The sequence below is a fragment of the Temnothorax americanus genome, unplaced genomic scaffold (assembly GCF_048541705.1).
Source record: "Temnothorax americanus isolate GAGA-0224 unplaced genomic scaffold, ASM4854170v1 Scaffold35, whole genome shotgun sequence".
Taxonomy (NCBI): domain Eukaryota; kingdom Metazoa; phylum Arthropoda; class Insecta; order Hymenoptera; family Formicidae; genus Temnothorax; species Temnothorax americanus.
In genome coordinates this window covers 129585-148576 of record NW_027509496.1, presented here as the reverse complement: position 1 = coordinate 148576, position 18992 = coordinate 129585, and the positions used below count along the sequence as shown (strand labels likewise).

Here is an 18992-nt window from a genome sequence, read left to right as displayed (position 1 = left end):
TTGCGTTCCGTGCTAATGTCGGTACCGCAGAGTTATTGATTTTTCGTTATGTGAGCGAGCAGAGAGAAACCTGAGAGAGGCCATCCCGGCATTTTTCGTCAATTTTTCTGTGTCACATTTTCCGACGCGCACCCTGATAAAGTGCGTATCAACTACGTCGTTTCGCTCGGTAACCGCACATGGTTTGCGTCCGTGCTAATGGTTCGTGTCCGAACTAGCCAGTTAGTGGGGATATGCTGCGGCCTCGCTCGGCCACGCTCGGCCGCGCTCGGCCGCGCTCGGCCGGCCCGGCGCCTCGGCAAGCTTCGAGCGAGGAGAGAAGGACAGACATACGATTTACGATTTACTGTCTCCGTCTATGACTGCTAGCTGCCTTGGCACGCGCCGGCTATGCGACGTTGCCACGATGCCACGCATTTCGGATATCGCGTACGGTGTCTCGCCGAGTGCCGAATCTCGAGTTGTTAAATATATATATATATATATAATTTATTAACATAAAAATTAAAATTTGTTAACGTAATACTATTTTTGTTAAGTAAGGAAGGAAAGGATTTTTAGGAGTCAGAGGAACAGCTACGCATAAATAAAATATATCACCTATATGTATAATATTGTTATTTTATTTCAAAGTAAATTAAAAATGATATAAAAGTTATTATTTCTCATAGTAATAAATTTGGATTCCGGTGATTTTTTTATCTTCTCCAGCTTCGCCTCTGCCTCTTCCTCTACCTCCACCTCGTCCTCTGCCACTGCCTCTGCCTCTGCCTCTGCCTCTGCCTCTGCCTCTGCCTCTGCCTCTGCCTCTCCCTCGCATCGCGTTGTATACCGCCCGCACCAACGAGCTTAACGTTTCAGGCTGTAACAAAAAATAAATATTTTAAGTAAAATGACATTTTCGTGTGTATATATATATACGTAAATAAATTTCATTATTAACACTTTGTCGAACGCTGTCACGTATGCGTCACATGTGATATGTGCGACTGTCATTGCAAAGTGTTAATAATCATTATCAATAATGATAAGAAATTATCTCATTATTTTAACACTTACGTTTAATACGATCGGCTGAGTCGCCGTCGGAGCCGTTGCTGTGGTCGACATCGTCGCCGTGGCCATGGGCGCCGTTACGACCGCGGGGTCGTCGTTGCTGTCGTCGGCATCGTGGCCGTAGGAGCCGTCGCGGCCATCGTCGGCATCGTGGTCGTGGGGGCCGTCACGGTCATCGGGGTCGTCGTTGCTGTCGTCGGCATCGTGGCCGTAGGAGCCGTCGCGGCCGTCGTCGGCATCGTGGCCGTGGGGGCCGTCACGGCCACCGAGATCGTCGTTGCTGTCGTCGGCATCGTGGCCGTAGGAGCCGTCGCGGCCGTCGTCGGCATCGTGGCCGTGGGGGCCGTCACGGTCATCGGGGTCGTCGTTGCTGTCGTCGGCATCGTGGCCGTAGGAGCCGTCGCAGCCGTCGTCGGCATCGTGGCCGTGGGGGCCGTCACGGCCACCGAGATCGTCGTTGCTGTTGTCGGCATCGTGGCCGTAGAAGCCGTCGCGGCCGTCGTCGGCGTCGAGATCGCTGCCACCGTACTTTTACTTGCTGAAACAGATGACATATAATTAAGCGTTTAAATGTTTACATTGTTGTGCACGGCCAAAATCACGGGACGTGATAACACTGCATTCCACGACAATGTAAATATCGTTATTTTCGGTTATGATACTCACAGAATCGCTCGTCGCCTACCGCACGTCGTCCTCGCACCGCAACGAAAGAAAGAAGAAGGAACGTCGCGTCGCGTATCGTGATCGACTGTACGCGCATGATTGCCGATATCTCATCCTAACGCGCGCACGTGCGCGCGCTCCATGAAATTGATAGATCGCAAATATATCAATAATTTATATTGCTATATGTTGTAAATATATGATAAATGTACAATGATGTTGAAAACAATCTCCAGTCCCCTACAACTTCCTTACTTTCCACTAACATATCCGTATATAAGGAAAATTTTCTACGCGATTAGATGACATATACATTTCAACATTCATTTCCGATAGAAGCAGCAGCATGTAATCTTGAAAATCTTCTTTAATTAAGAATTGTTAAATGCATGATACACACTAATTGTAAGAACCATTTTACAAGTATAGTCTTTATTCAGGATTTTCTCCAGGAAAGACTCCGCAACGTATCGATTTGCAACTTGACACGTTTATTACATTACGGAAGTGCAAAGGTTAAATTAAAAAGTATACATTTTATGTGTAAACTGTAACACATTATACATATTATATTAATCCGTATCGATCTTCAATGCGATATATAAATCCCTATTTCACTGATTTCACATGGTATATATATGTTATTGATAAATATTAAGTATATTTATTTGCCTCTGATATTTTGCCATCACGTTAAAAGTAAATGTGAAGAGAGAGCAGAGATAAAAAGAGATTACAATAACAGTTTTCTGTTGACGCAACACAGTACTGTTGCAAACATTCTTACAGCCATGGCAGCCGTATCAATGGCTTCGAAGCAATTGCATCTCAGCGTACACGAAACGCTCTCGCTACAGTAGGCGGAGCCTTTTTTAACGGAGCCTATCCGTTCCCTACGCGACGATCCACTGACCGCTCCAGGACCGAAGAATGAAGTTATATGCTACGCCATTTGTGCTTAACTATTTATATACACATACGTAGACAACCCATAAAATAAGAATGTAATACCACGATCTAGTTCTAGCACTAACAATAAGTGTACTATGTGTTAAACGTTATTATATGTATATAAAATTAAGTACAAGATAATTAATCGAAAAATCGTGCACCAACTTTTGTACAGCAGTAAACTTTTGCGCAAAGGAGTTAACGCAATAAGAAAAGTGGAATTTATTTAACAATATAACTATTAAGAAAAAACTTTGAAAAGAAAAAAGTAATGATACTTACCGTCTTGCCAAACGTAAAAAAAAAGGCTTCTCAACTTATGTCATTTATGTATATATTTAAACTATGGAAAAGTTAATGTATTTTAAACTTGTGTGGATAACGAGAAAATATTATAGGAGTACTATGGATAGAATAGGTTTTAAATTAATAATACCACAATACCTGGCTTGGCCAATAAGTGTGCATACGATATTGTCGTATATATTTGACAAGAAATGGCAAAAATAATCTTAAATATATATCTGTTATTCCCAAATCCAGGTAGTAGTTTCATTTGAAATAACTTGTAAAATATCTTTTAATATAAATAATGTTACAGAAAAATGTTTTTTTATTTTTGCATTACATTTCACAATTTTTTAAATGTTATCTGATGTTAAACATAATATTACATTAAATTATCGTACGTTTCAGATTCTATTCTATGACTTATGGTATGTACTCTGTTGTTTATACTATGAGCAATTTTGATGAGAACAAGTTACGACAGTCTTTGTACTTAGGCCTTTACTATATGTAACGTTAAACGTATATTGAAATAAAAGTGTAAGGAGGAAAATGTAATTCTGGTTGACACTTATGAGCATGACGCAAAGATCGCAATCACAGTCGAAATAATTGCATAAATCAAGGACTAGCATATCTTATCACGAGGAAATTTACAAGTAAATTTCCTGTTAAATTATACTATTTATTTTTTAACAAGAATACAATTTATAAAATTGTATTCATGGCATTTCTTTTTGTAGTGATTTATAAAAATCACTGTAATATAATTTGGAATGTCATATGTTATATGTTGCACGGTATTCGTGTTGCACTTTGCCCTGTGTAATTATATTGAATACCGTGTGTCAACGTGTAATATAACAAAAATTAATGTATTTCCTTAAAATATTTGTATCATTATTCGTATCTTTTAGAATGTCATTGGTAATAAGAAAATAGATATAATTTCTCAATTTCACAGCATGATCGCATTACAACTTTTTGTTCTAGTCCGTGATAGATTTGCTAGTCTATGAGATTTATGCAGTTACTTCAACTGTGATTGCGATCTTCCATGACACTGAGAAATTCATATTACTTTGTCTTATTACTGAAAAGTAATATTTGCGGTAACGTAGCATGATGTGCAAAATTCATACTCAACGTACTCATTGTAGATGCAACATCATGTTATGTTACCATGCCGTTATATTACTGAACATAATGACATTAACAAGATACTAATAATAACAAAATATTCAAGAAAATATTTATGTATTTTAATTTGCATATATAATATTAATCTTATACGTTCTACGTTACTTTTTTCTTTTACTTTAACTTTCTCGACTTCGTATATCTTTTAATTTAGTACTTTATATATTTACTTTTTATTACTTTTACTTTTCATTACTTAGTTATACTTTTATACTTTTTATTTGTTCGACAAGTTTTTTAATTTTCTATTAGCTGTATTTATTGCTTTTGCAGCACCATTATTATACCGTGTACGGGAATATATTTTAACTGTCATTAAGAATTTTAATGCTTGCATGCGATGATTGTAACACTTTTCATTAGTGTCAAACCATCCAGCATGCATTTTATTGGTTGCATACATACCCTCGTTTACAATTTTCTGAAGAACTTGTGTAGATGACCAGGACCAGTGACGTTGCCATGTACTATTAAAAGCCATTAATTGCGTTTTGATGATCTCGTTAAAAAGGCTTGTTGGTCGAACTAATTTCGTGACTGTTGGAGCATCTTCGTCTGCGTTCGGATATTCACGATATTCAATATATTTTTCATTAGCCGTCGCATCATCCATTGGTGTTTTCGACATTGTTGTACGACAGTCATCACAATTATTTTTTTGAATACATCGTCGTGCCACATACCCTGCAAAAATGTAATAGCATTTTCATCATAATTACCAAGTGTATTTTCATTTTCGGTGTCCATATCACCCATTTCTTCCAGAATGTCTCTGATAAATAATTCTGGATAATCAGCATCAGCATCATCGTCATCAAGAAAAGGAACGTTTGCATTCATATTATTTTCAACCCTTTTAGTTGTCTGATTCGGTTGATTAATAAGGGTCTCAGTCTCCGGACATTGCACGTTGCCTTTGTCACTCGTCTGGTCTGAATATAACCTGTGGAAAGAATATGTCTGAATGACAGTCGGACCATTCTTGCGGTTGGATTAGGATTGAATCCTCCGCGTTGCCGAAGTTTTGAAAAAAAATGTTCTACCGAATCTTGGTTACATAAACCTGTTGCAAGTTCAAATCCTTCATATTTACTTGCAAATTCCTGATACAGATTAAGAATAGCTTGTACTGTAATTACGAAACCTTTTGAAGCAAGGAACTTTAGTTATTTTATTGGGATTTTTTGGACCATTCTGAAGACCACTGCACAAAGTCAGTCAATAACATTATAATATCGGGATTTTTCTGTGACAATGGCCGTTTCCCACCAAATGTAACATTAAGGCTGTAAGAGTTGCAAGCATCAATTATACTATTCATCTTCTCTGCAAATTCAGCTGACGCTTCCACGTATTTGAACTCAATTCTTTTCCATCGCCGGCTGGTTTTTATTGCAGCTGCAAATCTATTACTAATAACTGAAAGGCTCTTTAACATTCATTGCCTCAAAATTGTTCGGACGAATGTGTGCCTGTGTGTTATATGGATAATAAATTTGAGCCTCCTTTTGTAGCATTATCGATACTCCAAGTCTTTACGAAATCGGAATATGATGCAATTATTTCTCCTTTGCAATATAATTTATCATGCGTTCTAAAATAACTCGCTAATCTTTTAACTAAGTGCGGGAAATCGTATGAAGCATGATATTTTTTATTATTGTAAAAAAAAAATGGGTTTGTGTACCTCAACGCGCCGAGTTCACTATAAGCGGCTTGGTTACTGGTACCTTGATCGCACGTAAACGAGTTGCACATCAGCACCCGTTTCATTCAACTTGTCTAAACATATTTTAGTATCTCAACTATTTCAGTTGATTTCATTCAGCCACTTACCTGGAAGAAATACGCAGAGGTTGTCGCCATGGATGACGTGCATTAAGCTATCTAGGCAAATAGAAAGACGCATTTAGCTCTTTCTTCTGTTTCTTCTTAGACCTTCTACTTGGTCCAATTTCGAAGAATATTCTTCCCAGCTCTTTATACCTAATTTCATCCCATTTTAAAAGCACACGCTCTTTCTTCCTCTGGTAATTTCGAAATTTTTTTCTTTAATTTGTGAAATATATATCACAAAACTCCTGGTTTACATCATATTCTTCTATCCATCTTCTATTGTTCGCTGTCCAGAAAATTACAACCCAGCTTCTTTAAGCGACAAAATGCTGCGGCTGAATAATAGTACAGCTGTTTGACAGCATTTTTTATTCCTCTGTATATTTGTACGTGGCTTATGCAGTTGCAAATGAATCATGCATTTTTGCAACAGGATTGCAGTTCTTGTTCATTTATTAATTTTTTTAAATGTTTCTTTACTCTTCTTTAATGTTTTGTTTAGTTGACTTCTTAATGTTTCTTTGCTCTTCTTTAATGTTTGTTTAGTCTTCTTTAATTGTTTCTTTAGTCTCTTTTTACTTTTTCGACATACGTACGTTGCATGAGAAATTTTTGGCGCCTTAATTGTTTTTGCAAATGTCGATTTTCCATCTTTAGATCTTTGATTATTTGTGCATCTTTATTATTTGTTTGCGTGCAATTATCTTGGCGTTGATCATTTGTGGGTGACATAGGTGGCTCGAGATGCACCCATTCCATTATATTTTCCTCTTCCGCAGTTACATCAAAATTTAAATTAGCACGTTTATACGTACGCAATGCAGACTGTTCAGGCAATTGTTCTTCTAATGTCATGTTTTCATTATCGAGTGAAAATGCTGCTGTATAATTCGTCTGCACTCTCTGTTCAATTTCAACATTTTCATTATTTGCGGAAGAGCCTGTGTTTTTGTATGGAATTGGTATAGCCATTCCGTATCAATCGTTCTTTTGTGGCGGTTGTAAAGCACGTAGCAGTAAAATGATCCTCGCACAATGATGCCGATCGAAGGGTTAGCGGAAGAAAATTCCTCCAATTTAGTATTTCCTGCAACAAGAAACTACATATTAAAATTACGATTACATGTTTATTTAAAAAAAGTGACATTGCAATGCAATTTGGTAAATCGCGCCCAATATTAACATTTATAATAAAAAGTAAAGTCGAAAAGTCTTCAATCACTTTCTCGAACCTTGTTTAATGAGACAGTAATTATTATATGTAACTGAAAAAATAAACATCGCCCTTTTCTTTATTGTGATTTAAAAGAAAGGTTTGTTTGTTAACATTAAAAGTTAAATAGATTGGAAAAGGGCTAAAACTAATAATCAAAAACATCGTGACAATTATAATTGACCAAAACCAACAGTCGAAACGTTGTGACGATTACAATAAATAAATATTTGTTATTGTTCATTAGTGGAAGCTTAGTAATACATGTTATAAATTAGACAAAATCCGTGTTTAATAAGGTTAGATCATTCCCTTTTTAACGTAATATAGTATGTTTATCGCAAAAAACCCGAGGTCTTAATATCGACATATTTATATTTATAATTGTCGCGATATATACATACGCAGATCTTCCTTTGTCAGCATAACAATATATTAAACAATAATATTTTTCTTCTCCAACAACCTACCTGTATACGGATCCATATTTCGTATCTCGCATCCTTTGGCATTGGAAACTAATAGGCGCTTAGAAGGTCTCGTATTCGTACAGTCTTTGTACATACACCTATCAAAAGTACGAGTACACGGCACACACTCGACATTGTATTATTATTGTTAATATAAAATTATGAAATACATATAATATACTAAAATGTATTTAAAACACTAATCTAAAAATAAATGTAAGAACACTTTTTAAACAAAAAAAGAAAAATAAAAAAAAAAAAGAAAAGAATGGCAAACCGACACGATAAAAACACACGCGCACGAACACGCAATGCTGTTTAAGTTATCTCACGTCGGATGAGACAGGCGGACACGCTGTTTATGTGTTACGAGAGAAGTACACAGATCTTCCAAACCGACACGATAAGCTCACGACCCGCAATGGTGTTTAGAGTTAATCGCGTCGGATGAGACAGCGGCACGCTGTCAAGGTGATTAGTGTTGCGAAGTACACTAATCTCGTTAAGAGATAAGATTCTCCTCTGTACCAAGTTGCACAGAACCGTGCACGAATAGCGAAATATCAAAAAATATTCACAAACTATAACCTAAAGCTCGTCGCGGCGGCCGTCACGCTTCTGACTGTTCTCGCAGTCAATGAACGATTCGCCTATTATCGCGCTTCTTATGTTTCGCGTCAAAACGGCCGAGAAACTACGATTAAACGTTTATATAAACCGACTGAAAACGTTAAACGTGTTGATATCGATCAGTTTTATTTAAATCATATTATATTATATAAAGATTAACTAATGTATTAATATTAAAGGTTAATGATTATCGTACAGTAATATTTAGTGCAAAAATCTTTTCTTTTATTTAAGGAAAGCGACTTTCTTATGCAAGTGATCAATTATTCTGTGTAAATCAAATATCTCGATATTCAGAGTATTGCCTTTGAACTTATCCAGTAAGCTGTCCAATTTTTTCTTAGATCTTGAGTGGAAAAGACTAATTTTGTTCTTAAAATTATTATTTAAATGTGACGGTATTAGATTATTAAGTTTACATAGTTTAAGAAATTGTAGTTTGGATGTGGATTTTATAACTCTATAATTCGTGTCGATCCATTGTTTCACTAGTGTGGAAGAGTGTCTTCCAAAATAATAATGTAAACGATGACTTCTAAAGTCCCCCATTGTAGGCCTGGGTATAAATATAATTAAAGGTCAAGCTCGTGTGTGTCCAATACGTTACCTACATACATCTGGAATGACATGATTGTCCACTATTATAGACCTTTCGAAAACCTACAATGTAGATTAAAACACTCCAACAATAAAAAGCTTAATTGGCTCATTCATAATAAAAACTTAATTCGAATCAACTCATCGAAAGCAATTAGATTTTTTTCAATTATTAACAATAACAATTTTAACAATGTAAAATATGTCCGTAACAAACCGATCGGTAACCCAGACAACAATACAATAGAAACCTTTATTGAACCATCAGAATTTAGCAACAGATCATTTGATCCCTTGGAACAAACCAATGACAAATGGTTTGTCAATCTTTCTAACATGGACATCCCTCAGGATGTCACAAAATTGTTACAGTTTGGAAACAATTTCTGCCTCCCGAACAGCTTGAATAAAAGAAAACTATACACGAGTTCATAAAAGACATAGAAGGTAACACGAAACGTAACAACATTAATAATCTACCAAGGGTTAGAAATGCTGTAATCCCACAATTACATAACTATTTATACTCCAAACCCACCACAAACAATGTTAACACAAAACTTTTAACCATGTATAAAATAACTCAAAGATTTTGTAAAAACAACCCGGATATTATTTTCACCCGTGCAGACAAGGGCAACATCACAGTCGCCATGAACAAGGAATACTACATTCAAAAAACGGAGAACATGTTACAGGATAAAAATACTTACACAATTTTGAAGAAAAATCCTGCAAAACAAATTGAGAATGACTGTAACAATTTACTCAAATTATGGTTCAAGAAAGAGTATATTTCAAAAAAAGAATATTTTAGAATGCATTCCAGCGACGCACCACTGCCTAAAGCCTGCTATGCCCTCCCTAAAATACACAAACCTAATCATCCGTTTAGAATAATTGTTTCTTCAATTGACACAGCTTTATATCCTCTTGCGAGTTTTTTACAAAAAATTATTTCTGATAACATACCAAAAACAAGAAGTTATGTGAATAATAGCTTTGACCTATACAGTACGCTCTCTGGTATGAAAGTTTCAAATTCTAATATTCTTATATCTTTAGATGCGACCTCGTTATTTACAAATATTCCTCTGAATCTAGCATTGGAGAGTATCAAAAAAAGATGGTCACATATTAGAGAAGGTACTAACATACCGAAAAAAGAATTTTTAATTGCCATTGAATTAATTTTGTCATCCACATACTTTAACTTTAACAACGCTATATACAAACAAACTTTTGGTACTCCCATGGGATCTCCATTATCCCCAATTATAGCTGACATGGTTATGCAAGATTTAGAGGAAACAATTTTAGAATCGATTGGTTTCAATTTGCCGTTCTATTTTCGTTATGTTGATGACATAATTATGTCGATTCCACGTGACAAGGCTCAATACATCCTAGATAAATTTAATAATTACCATGATAGGCTGAAGTTTACAATCGAATATGAAAATGACCGTACGTTGAGTTTTTTAGATCTAAAATTACATATTATTAATGACACTATCCACATAGATTGGTATCACAAGGATACATTCTCTGGTAGATATCTATCCTACTATTCGAACCATCCAGAGTGTCATAAAATTGGCACGATATACAGTTTAGTGGACAGGTCCATACTATTGTCCCACCCTATATTCCAAGCAAAGAACATAAAATTGTGTATTAACATACTAATGAACAACGGTTATCCTATAGATTTGATCTTTATGAGAATTAACATAAGATTAAGGACATTATTCGATGGTAAACTTAAGCAGAACAAAAATGCGAATAGAGTTGACACTAATGTTGATGTTGATAATGACTCGGAAGAAAATAGAAGGAAAATTATTGTTATTCCGTTCATTAACAACATCTCTGAAAAAACAGCACACCTTTTCGATAAAAAAGAACATATAATAGGGTATAGAGTCCTCAACAAATTGGACAAGTTTATCAAAACACATAAAGATACCAATGCATTATGCTCGAACAACAATGTAATTTATAAAATCAAATGTAATGATTGCGACGCCTCTTACGTGGGGCAAACAAAGCGACAACTGAAAACAAGAATCAACGAACACAAAAACAATTATAAATTAGACCCATCCAGACATTCAGTCATTACAGAACATATACTTAATTTGAATCATAGTTTTAATTGGAACAACCCGGAGATTTTAGATTTCGAAACGAATTACTACAAGAGACTAATATCAGAGATGATACACATCAAAGAACAAAAAAATGGTATTAATTCCAATAAAGACACTGAATTGCTGGATGGTTCTTATTTTAACATCCTAAACGAACTTAGTAACAACTCATAGGGAGTTAAACATTGGTCTATTTACATCATTGTTGTCAACCGATTCCGACACGGAACGAAAATGCTCAGTCACACACAAGATTCGACACGATACAGTTCCTTCTGAAAACTTTACTAACTCGAATTTGCTATGGTCTCAGTACGTATAAGTGCAATAATAGCCTTAGATTTACCCACGTTGACAAGTTTTAATTTATAATTTACAAAAATATTAATTCAACCATTGACTCTTGATTACAGTTTACACTTTCATCGTAATTATTGACTCTTGATTGTGACGGACAAAAAATCACAGATTGACTCGATTCGTTCTCACTGCCGACTGAGGAATTAATCATGGATTTTATCATTCGACGTTTAATTAAGATTGATACACAACGATTCCGAATTTTTGTTCAGCAAGTATACACCTTATCAATACTTTAAGGACTTCATCAGTATGTAATAATTTAGATTTCAATGTTATCTGTATGTTAATTTCGATGTGGAAATTTGTTACTCTTGACACATGATTCGTGGCATTTCAATTAATTGTTAAAATTGGCTGAGGAAGGCACAGTGTTGCCGAAACGTACCATTTGTAATGTTACATTAATAAATTTTGAAATTTTAACGTCTAACATTGCTCGTTATTGGCCGGCAACCTATTTATTATTTGACACACACGAGCTTGACCTTTAATTATATTTATACCCGTGCTAATTTAAATTTTGATGTAACTGCGGAAGAGGAAAATATAATGGAATGGGTGCATCTCGAGCCACCTATGTCACCCACAAATGATCAACGCCAAGATAATTGCACGCAAACAAATAATAAAGATGCACAAATAATCAAAGATCTAAAGATGGAAAATCGACATTTGCAAAAACAATTAAGGCGCCAAAAATTTCTCATGCAACGTATGTCGAAAAGTAAAAAGGAGACTAAAGAAACATTAAAGAAGACTAAACAAACATTAAAGAAGAGCAAAGAAACATTAAAGAAGTCGACTAAACAAACATTAAAGAAGAGTAAAGAAACATTAAAAAAATTAATAAATGAACAAGAACTGCATCCTGTTGCAAAAAGCATGATTCATTTGCAACTGCATAAGCCACGTACAAAATATACAGAGGAAGAAAAAATGCTGTCCAAACAGCTGTACTCCCAGCAAACGAAAAAAGATTGAAAAGAATTAAAACAGGACTGCCAGGAATTCAATTAAGGACTTTCCGAATTCCATTCTGTCCAAAAAAGGGATTGAAATAGTTTCAATATCATGGAATTCCTTATTTTGGAAAGAATTTGTCTTTTTTGAATCCCATCCAATTCCAACACAAAAATATTATACCACTGAATGCCAGGTTAGGGATTGGAAAGTTTCGTGATGAATTCCATTGAATACCATTGATTCCGTTAACGAAATGAATACCACTAAATGCCAGGTTAGGGATTGGAAAGTTTCTTGATGAACTCCATTGAATACCATTGATTCCGTTAACGAAATGAATACCATTGAACGCCAAACTAGGAATTACAAATTTCCGTATTGAATTCCATTAAATTTCGTCTATTCTGACAATAAAATGAATACCATTGAATGCCAGGATAGGGATTAAAAAGTGTCCGTGTTGAACTCTGTGGCGGTACGCGCCAATAATAGTACACGCCCGCGCGGTATCTGCATTACCGGCAATTCGCGTCGACGCCGCTAGGCGTCGCATCGCCGGGGCATCTTCTCGAGTTCAAAGTTTCGTCTCGACCGCTATGTAAAGGGACCCCCTACGGTGCCTGACAGATCTTACAAATCTCATTTTCGGGCTAATTGCCCGTCGGCAGTAGTGCGTGTAATGCCCTTAGGCATACACAAAAGCTTACCGATGAACAACGGCGCTTGATCGCCCAACGGAGGCGCGAGACGTTTCCTAAACCATCTAATGCCATGCAATTCCATAACCTTTACGGATTCCATAGGAGTGGGTGGAATTTAAAATTTCTTTTTTGGATTCCATGGGATTGGACCATCTCATTTCGAATCCCATCTAATTTCATCTAATTCCGCCAAAAAAGGGATTCAAAGGTATTAAAAAATTTTAATATCTTTTAATCCTTTTGCGTTTGCTGGGCTATTATTCAGCCGCAGCATTTTGTCGCTTAAAGAAAGCTGGTTGTAATTTTCCTGGACAGCGAACAATTAGAAGATGGATAGAAGAATATGATGTAAAACCAGGATTTTGTGATATTATATTTCACAAATTAAAAGAAAAAATTTCGAAATTACCAGAGGAAGAAAGAGCGTGTGCTTTAAAATGGGATGAAATGAGTATAAAGAGCTGGGAAGAATATTCTTCGAAATTGGACCAAGTAGAAGGTCTAAGAGATTTGGGACCTCTAGGTAGAACAGAAGTAAAGAGCTAAATGCGTCTTTCTATTTTGCCTAGATAGCTTAAATGCACGTCATCCATGGCGACAACCTCTTGCGTATTTTCTTCCAGGTAAGTGCATGAAATCAACTGAAATAGTTGAGATACTAAAAATATGTTTAGACAAGTTGAATGAAACGGGTGCTGATGTGCAACTCGTTACGTGCGATCAAGGTACCAGTAACCAAGCCGCTTATAGTGAACTCGGCGTTGAGGTACACAAACCATTTTTTTTTTACAATAATAAAAAATATCATGCTTCATACGATTTCCCGCACTTAGTTAAAAGATTAGCGAGTTATTTTAGAACGCATGATAAATTATATTGCAAAGGAGAAATAATTGCATCATATTCCGATTTCGTAAAGACTTGGAGTATCGATAATGCTACAAAAGGAGGCTCAAATTTATTATCCCATATAACACAGGCACACATTCGTCCGAACAATTTTGAGACAATGAATGTTAAAAGAGCCTTTCAGTTATTTAGTAATAGATTTGCAGCTGCAATAAAAACAGCCGGCGATGGAAAAGAATTGAGTTCAAATACGTGGAAAGCGTCAGCTGAATTTGCAGAGAAGATGAATAGTATAATTGATGCTTGCAACTCTTACAGCCTTAATGTTACATTTGGTGGGAAACGGCCATTGTCACAGAAAAATCCCGATATTATAATGTTATTGACTGACTTTGTGCAGTGGTCTTCAGAATGGTCCAAAAATCCCAATAAAATAACTAAAGTTCCTTGCTTCAAAGGTTTCGTAATTACAGTACAAGCTATTCTTAATCTGTATCAGGAATTTGCAAGTAAATATGAAGGATTTGAACTTGCAACAGGTTTATGTAACCAAGATTCGGTAGAACATTTTTTTTCAAAACTTCGGCAACGCGGAGGATTCAATCCTAATCCAACCGCAAGAATGGTCCGACTGTCATTCAGACATATTCTTTCCACAGGTTATATTCAGACGAGTGACAAAGGCAACGTGCAATGTCCGGAGACTGAGACCCTTATTAATCAACCGAATCAGACAACTAAAAGGGTTGAAAATAATATGAATGCAAACGTTCCTTTTCTTGATGACGATGATGCTGATGCTGATTATCCAGAATTATTTATCAGAGACATTCTGGAAGAAATGGGTGATATGGACACCGAAAATGAAAATACACTTGGTAATTATGATGAAAATGCTATTACATTTTTTGCAGGGTATGTGGCACGACGATGTATTCAAAAAAATAATTGTGATGACTGTCGTACAACAATGTCGAAAACACCAATGGATGATGCGACGGCTAATGAAAAATATATTGAATATCGTGAATATCCGAACGCAGACGAAGATGCTCCAACAGTCACGAAATTAGTTCGACCAACAAGCCTTTTAACGAGATCATCAAAACGCAATTAATGGCTTTTAATAGTACATGGCAACGTCACTGGTCATGGTCATCTACACAAGTTCTTCAGAAAATTGTAAACGAGGGTATGTATGCAACCAATAAAATGCATGCTGGATGGTTTGACACTAATGAAAAGTGTTACAATCATCGCATGCAAGCATTAAAATTCTTAATGACAGTTAAAATATATTCCCGTACACGGTATAATAATGGTGCTGCAAAAGCAATAAATACAGCTAATAGAAAATTAAAAACTTGTCGAACAAATAAAAAGTATAAAAGTATAACTAAGTAATGAAAAGTAAAAGTAATAAAAAGTAAATATATAAAGTACTAAATTAAAAGATATACGAAGTCGAGAAAGTTAAAGTAAAAGAAAAAAGTAACGTAGAACGTATAAGATTAATATTATATATGCAAATTAAAATACATAAATATTTTCTTGAATATTTTGTTATTATTAGTATCTTGTTAATGTCATTATGTTCAGTAATATAACGGCATGGTAACATGATATGTTGCATCTACAATGAGTACGTTGAGTATGAATTTTGCACATCATGCTACGTTACCGCAAATATTACTTTTCAGTAATAAGACAAAGTAATATGAATTTCTCAGTGTCATGGAAGATCGCAATCACAGTTGAAGTAATTGCATAAATCTCATAGACTAGCAAATCTATCACGGACTAGAACAAAAAGTTGTAATGCGATCATGCTGTGAAATTGAGAAATTATATCTATTTTCTTATTACCAATGACATTCTAAAAGATACGAATAATGATACAAATATTTTAAGGAAATACATTAATTTTTGTTATATTACACGTTGACACACGGTATTCAATATAATTACACAGGGCAAAGTGCAACACGAATACCGTGCAACATATAACATATGACATTCCAAATTATATTACAGTGATTGTTATAAATCACTACAAAAAGAAATGCCATGAATACAATTTTATAAATTGTATTCTTTTCTTGTTAAAAAATGAATTGTATAATTTAACAGGAAATTTACTTGTAAATTTCCTCGTGATAAGATATGCTAGTCCTTGATTTATGCAATTATTTCGACTGTGATTGCGATCTTTGCGTCATGCTCATAAGTGTCAACCAGAATTACATTTTCCTCCTTACACTTTTATTTCAATATACGTTTAACGTTACATATAGTAAAGGCCTAAGTACAAAGACTGTCGTAACTTGTTCTCATCAAAATTGCTCATAGTATAAACAACAGAGTACATACCATAAGTCATAGAATAGAATCTGAAACGTACGATAATTTAATGTAATATTATGTTTAACATCAGATAACATTTAAAAAATTGTGAAATGTAATGCAAAATAAAAAACATTTTTCTGTAACATTATTTATATTAAAAGATATTTTACAAGTTATTTCAAATGAAACTACTACCTGGATTTGGGAATAACAGATATATATTTAAGATTATTTATTTTTGCCATTTCTTGTCAAATATATACGACAATATAACAATAACGTATGCACACTTATTGGCCAAGCCAGGTATTGTGGTATATTAATTTAAAACCTATTCTATCCATAGTACTCCTATAATATTTTCTCGTTATCCACACAAGTTTAAAATACATTAACTTTTCCATAGTTTAAATATATACATAAATGACATAAGTTGAGAAGCCTTTTTTTTCACGTTTGGCAAGACGGTAAGTATCATTACTTTTTTCTTTTCAAAGTTTTTTCTTAATAGTTATATTGTTAAATAAATTCCACTTTTCTTATTGCGTTAACTCCTTTGCGCAAAAGTTTACTGCTGTACAAAAGTTGGTGCACGATTTTTCGATTAATTATCTTGTACTTAATTTTATATACATATAATAACGTTTAACACATAGTACACTTATTGTTAGTGCTAGAACTAGATCGTGGTATTACATTCTTATTTTATGGTATGGGTTGTCTACGTATGTGTATATAAATATAGTTAAGCACAAATGGCGTAGCATATAACTTCATTCTTCGGTCCACTGGAGCGGTCAGTGGATCGTCGCGTAGGGAACGGATAGGCTCCGTTAAAAAAGGCTCCGCCTACTGTAGCGAGAGCGTTTCGTGTACGCTGAGATGCAATTGCTTCGAAGCCATTGATACGGCTGCCATGGCTGTAAGAATGTTTGCAACAGTACTGTGTTGCGTCAACAGAAAACTGTTATTGTAATCTCTTTTTATCTCTGCTCTCTCTTCACATTTACTTTTAACGTGATGGCAAAATATCAGAGGCAAATAAATATACTTAATATTTATCAATAACATATATATACCATGTGAAATCAGTGAAATAGGGATTTATATATCGCATTGAAGATCGATACGGATTAATATAATATGTATAATGTGTTACAGTTTACACATAAAATGTATACTTTTTAATTTAACCTTTGCACTTCCGTAATTAATGTAATAAACGTGTCAAGTTGCAAAGTCGATACGTTGCGGAGTCTTTCCTGGAGAAAATCCTGAATAAAGACTATACTTTTTTACACGTTCGAAAGTAAAATGGTTCTTACAATTAGTGTGTATCATGCATTTAACAATTCTTAATTAAAGAAGATTTTCAAGATTACATGCTGCTGCTTCTATCGGAAATGAATGTTGAAATGTATATGTCATCTAATCGCGTAGAAAATTTTTCCTTATATACGGATATGTTAGTGGAAAGTAAGGAAGTTGTAGGGGACTGGAGATTGTTTTCAACATCATTGTACATTTATCATATATTTCAACATAATGCTCCGGCATTCCCAAATGCAGACGATGAGAAATTAATTAGAGAACGGGATATCATAACGTGGAAGGTACTGATGTAATTTCTTTGAACCAAACTAACAAGATTAATATACACTATAGGTGTATATTGTATGTTATTTGGCGTAGCTTGGTCCTCTGACTCCGTAAAAATACGGTTCCGCCGGACTGACAAAAAGAGTGAGGGAAAAAAGTTGGAATTTTGTCTGTTAATATACATATTAATTATAATATATATATTAACAAATCGAGATTTCGGCCCACTAGGCGAGGACACCGTACGCGTTTATCGAATGCGTGGCATCTGGGAAACGTTCGCATAAGCCGGCCGCGTTGCCAAGGGCAGTAAGCATATAGACGGAGACAGTAAATCGTTAAAATCGGATGGTCTATGGTCCATCTATCCTCGCTCGAAAGCTTTGCCAGGGGAGCAGGGAGTCCGGCCACTGATGCGCGGACCGAGCGCGGCCAGCGTGGGCCAGCGAGGCCGCAGCATATCCCCACAACTGGTAGTTCGGACAGAACATTAGCACGGCGACGCAAACCATGTGCGGTTACCGAGCGGAAACGAACGTAGTTGTAGTGATACGCACTTTATCAGGTTGCGCGTTCGGAAAATGTGACACAGAAAAAAATTGGCAACGACGAAACGAAAAAAAAATGCCGGGATGGCCTCTCTAAGGGTTTCTATCTTGGTTAGGCGGAGCGCGTGCCAAGAGGGATTCGTGACCCTCGGATGGTACGGTGTTATAGGACAAGCGTATGTCAGGTGGCGGCGTGAGGGCGTGATTGGCCTCGCGGCCGAATCGCCGTAATACCCGCGTGAAATCCGATTTCGAGGGGGACACTGACAGGCGGGCGTTGGGGTTTGACTGGGGCGGGTATAGTGAATATTAATATATGATATTATAATCTATATATATATATTATAGATTAGTTTTAAGTTAAAATGAATTTTGCTCATGTTGTATTAATATATATAACCACAATATAATATTACACACGAAAATGTCATTTTACTTAAAATTTTACTTTGTTTACAAGCTGATGAAAAAACGCAAAAAGCTCGTTGGTGCGGGTCGGTATATAACGCGATGCAGGGAGATGGATAAGAGCGCAGCGATGGAGAGAGGTAAGAGGGAGAGAA

The 18992-nt window shown here is 35.6% G+C and overlaps 1 protein-coding gene across 1 annotated transcript; it reads right to left on the bottom strand.

Moving 5' to 3' along the window:
- Nucleotides 1–649: 649 nt before the first annotated feature.
- On the bottom strand, nucleotides 650–5248 carry LOC143901596 (uncharacterized). Its single transcript, XM_077414021.1, has 5 exons — nucleotides 5205–5248; nucleotides 4845–5104; nucleotides 4533–4716; nucleotides 1060–1573; nucleotides 650–862 (listed from the first exon to the last, which is right to left on the bottom strand). The coding sequence occupies exons 1-5, from the start codon at nucleotides 5246–5248 to the stop codon at nucleotides 659–661; spliced, it is 1206 nt and encodes a 401-aa protein (XP_077270147.1). The 3' UTR covers nucleotides 650–658.
- Nucleotides 5249–18992: the final 13744 nt, after the last annotated feature.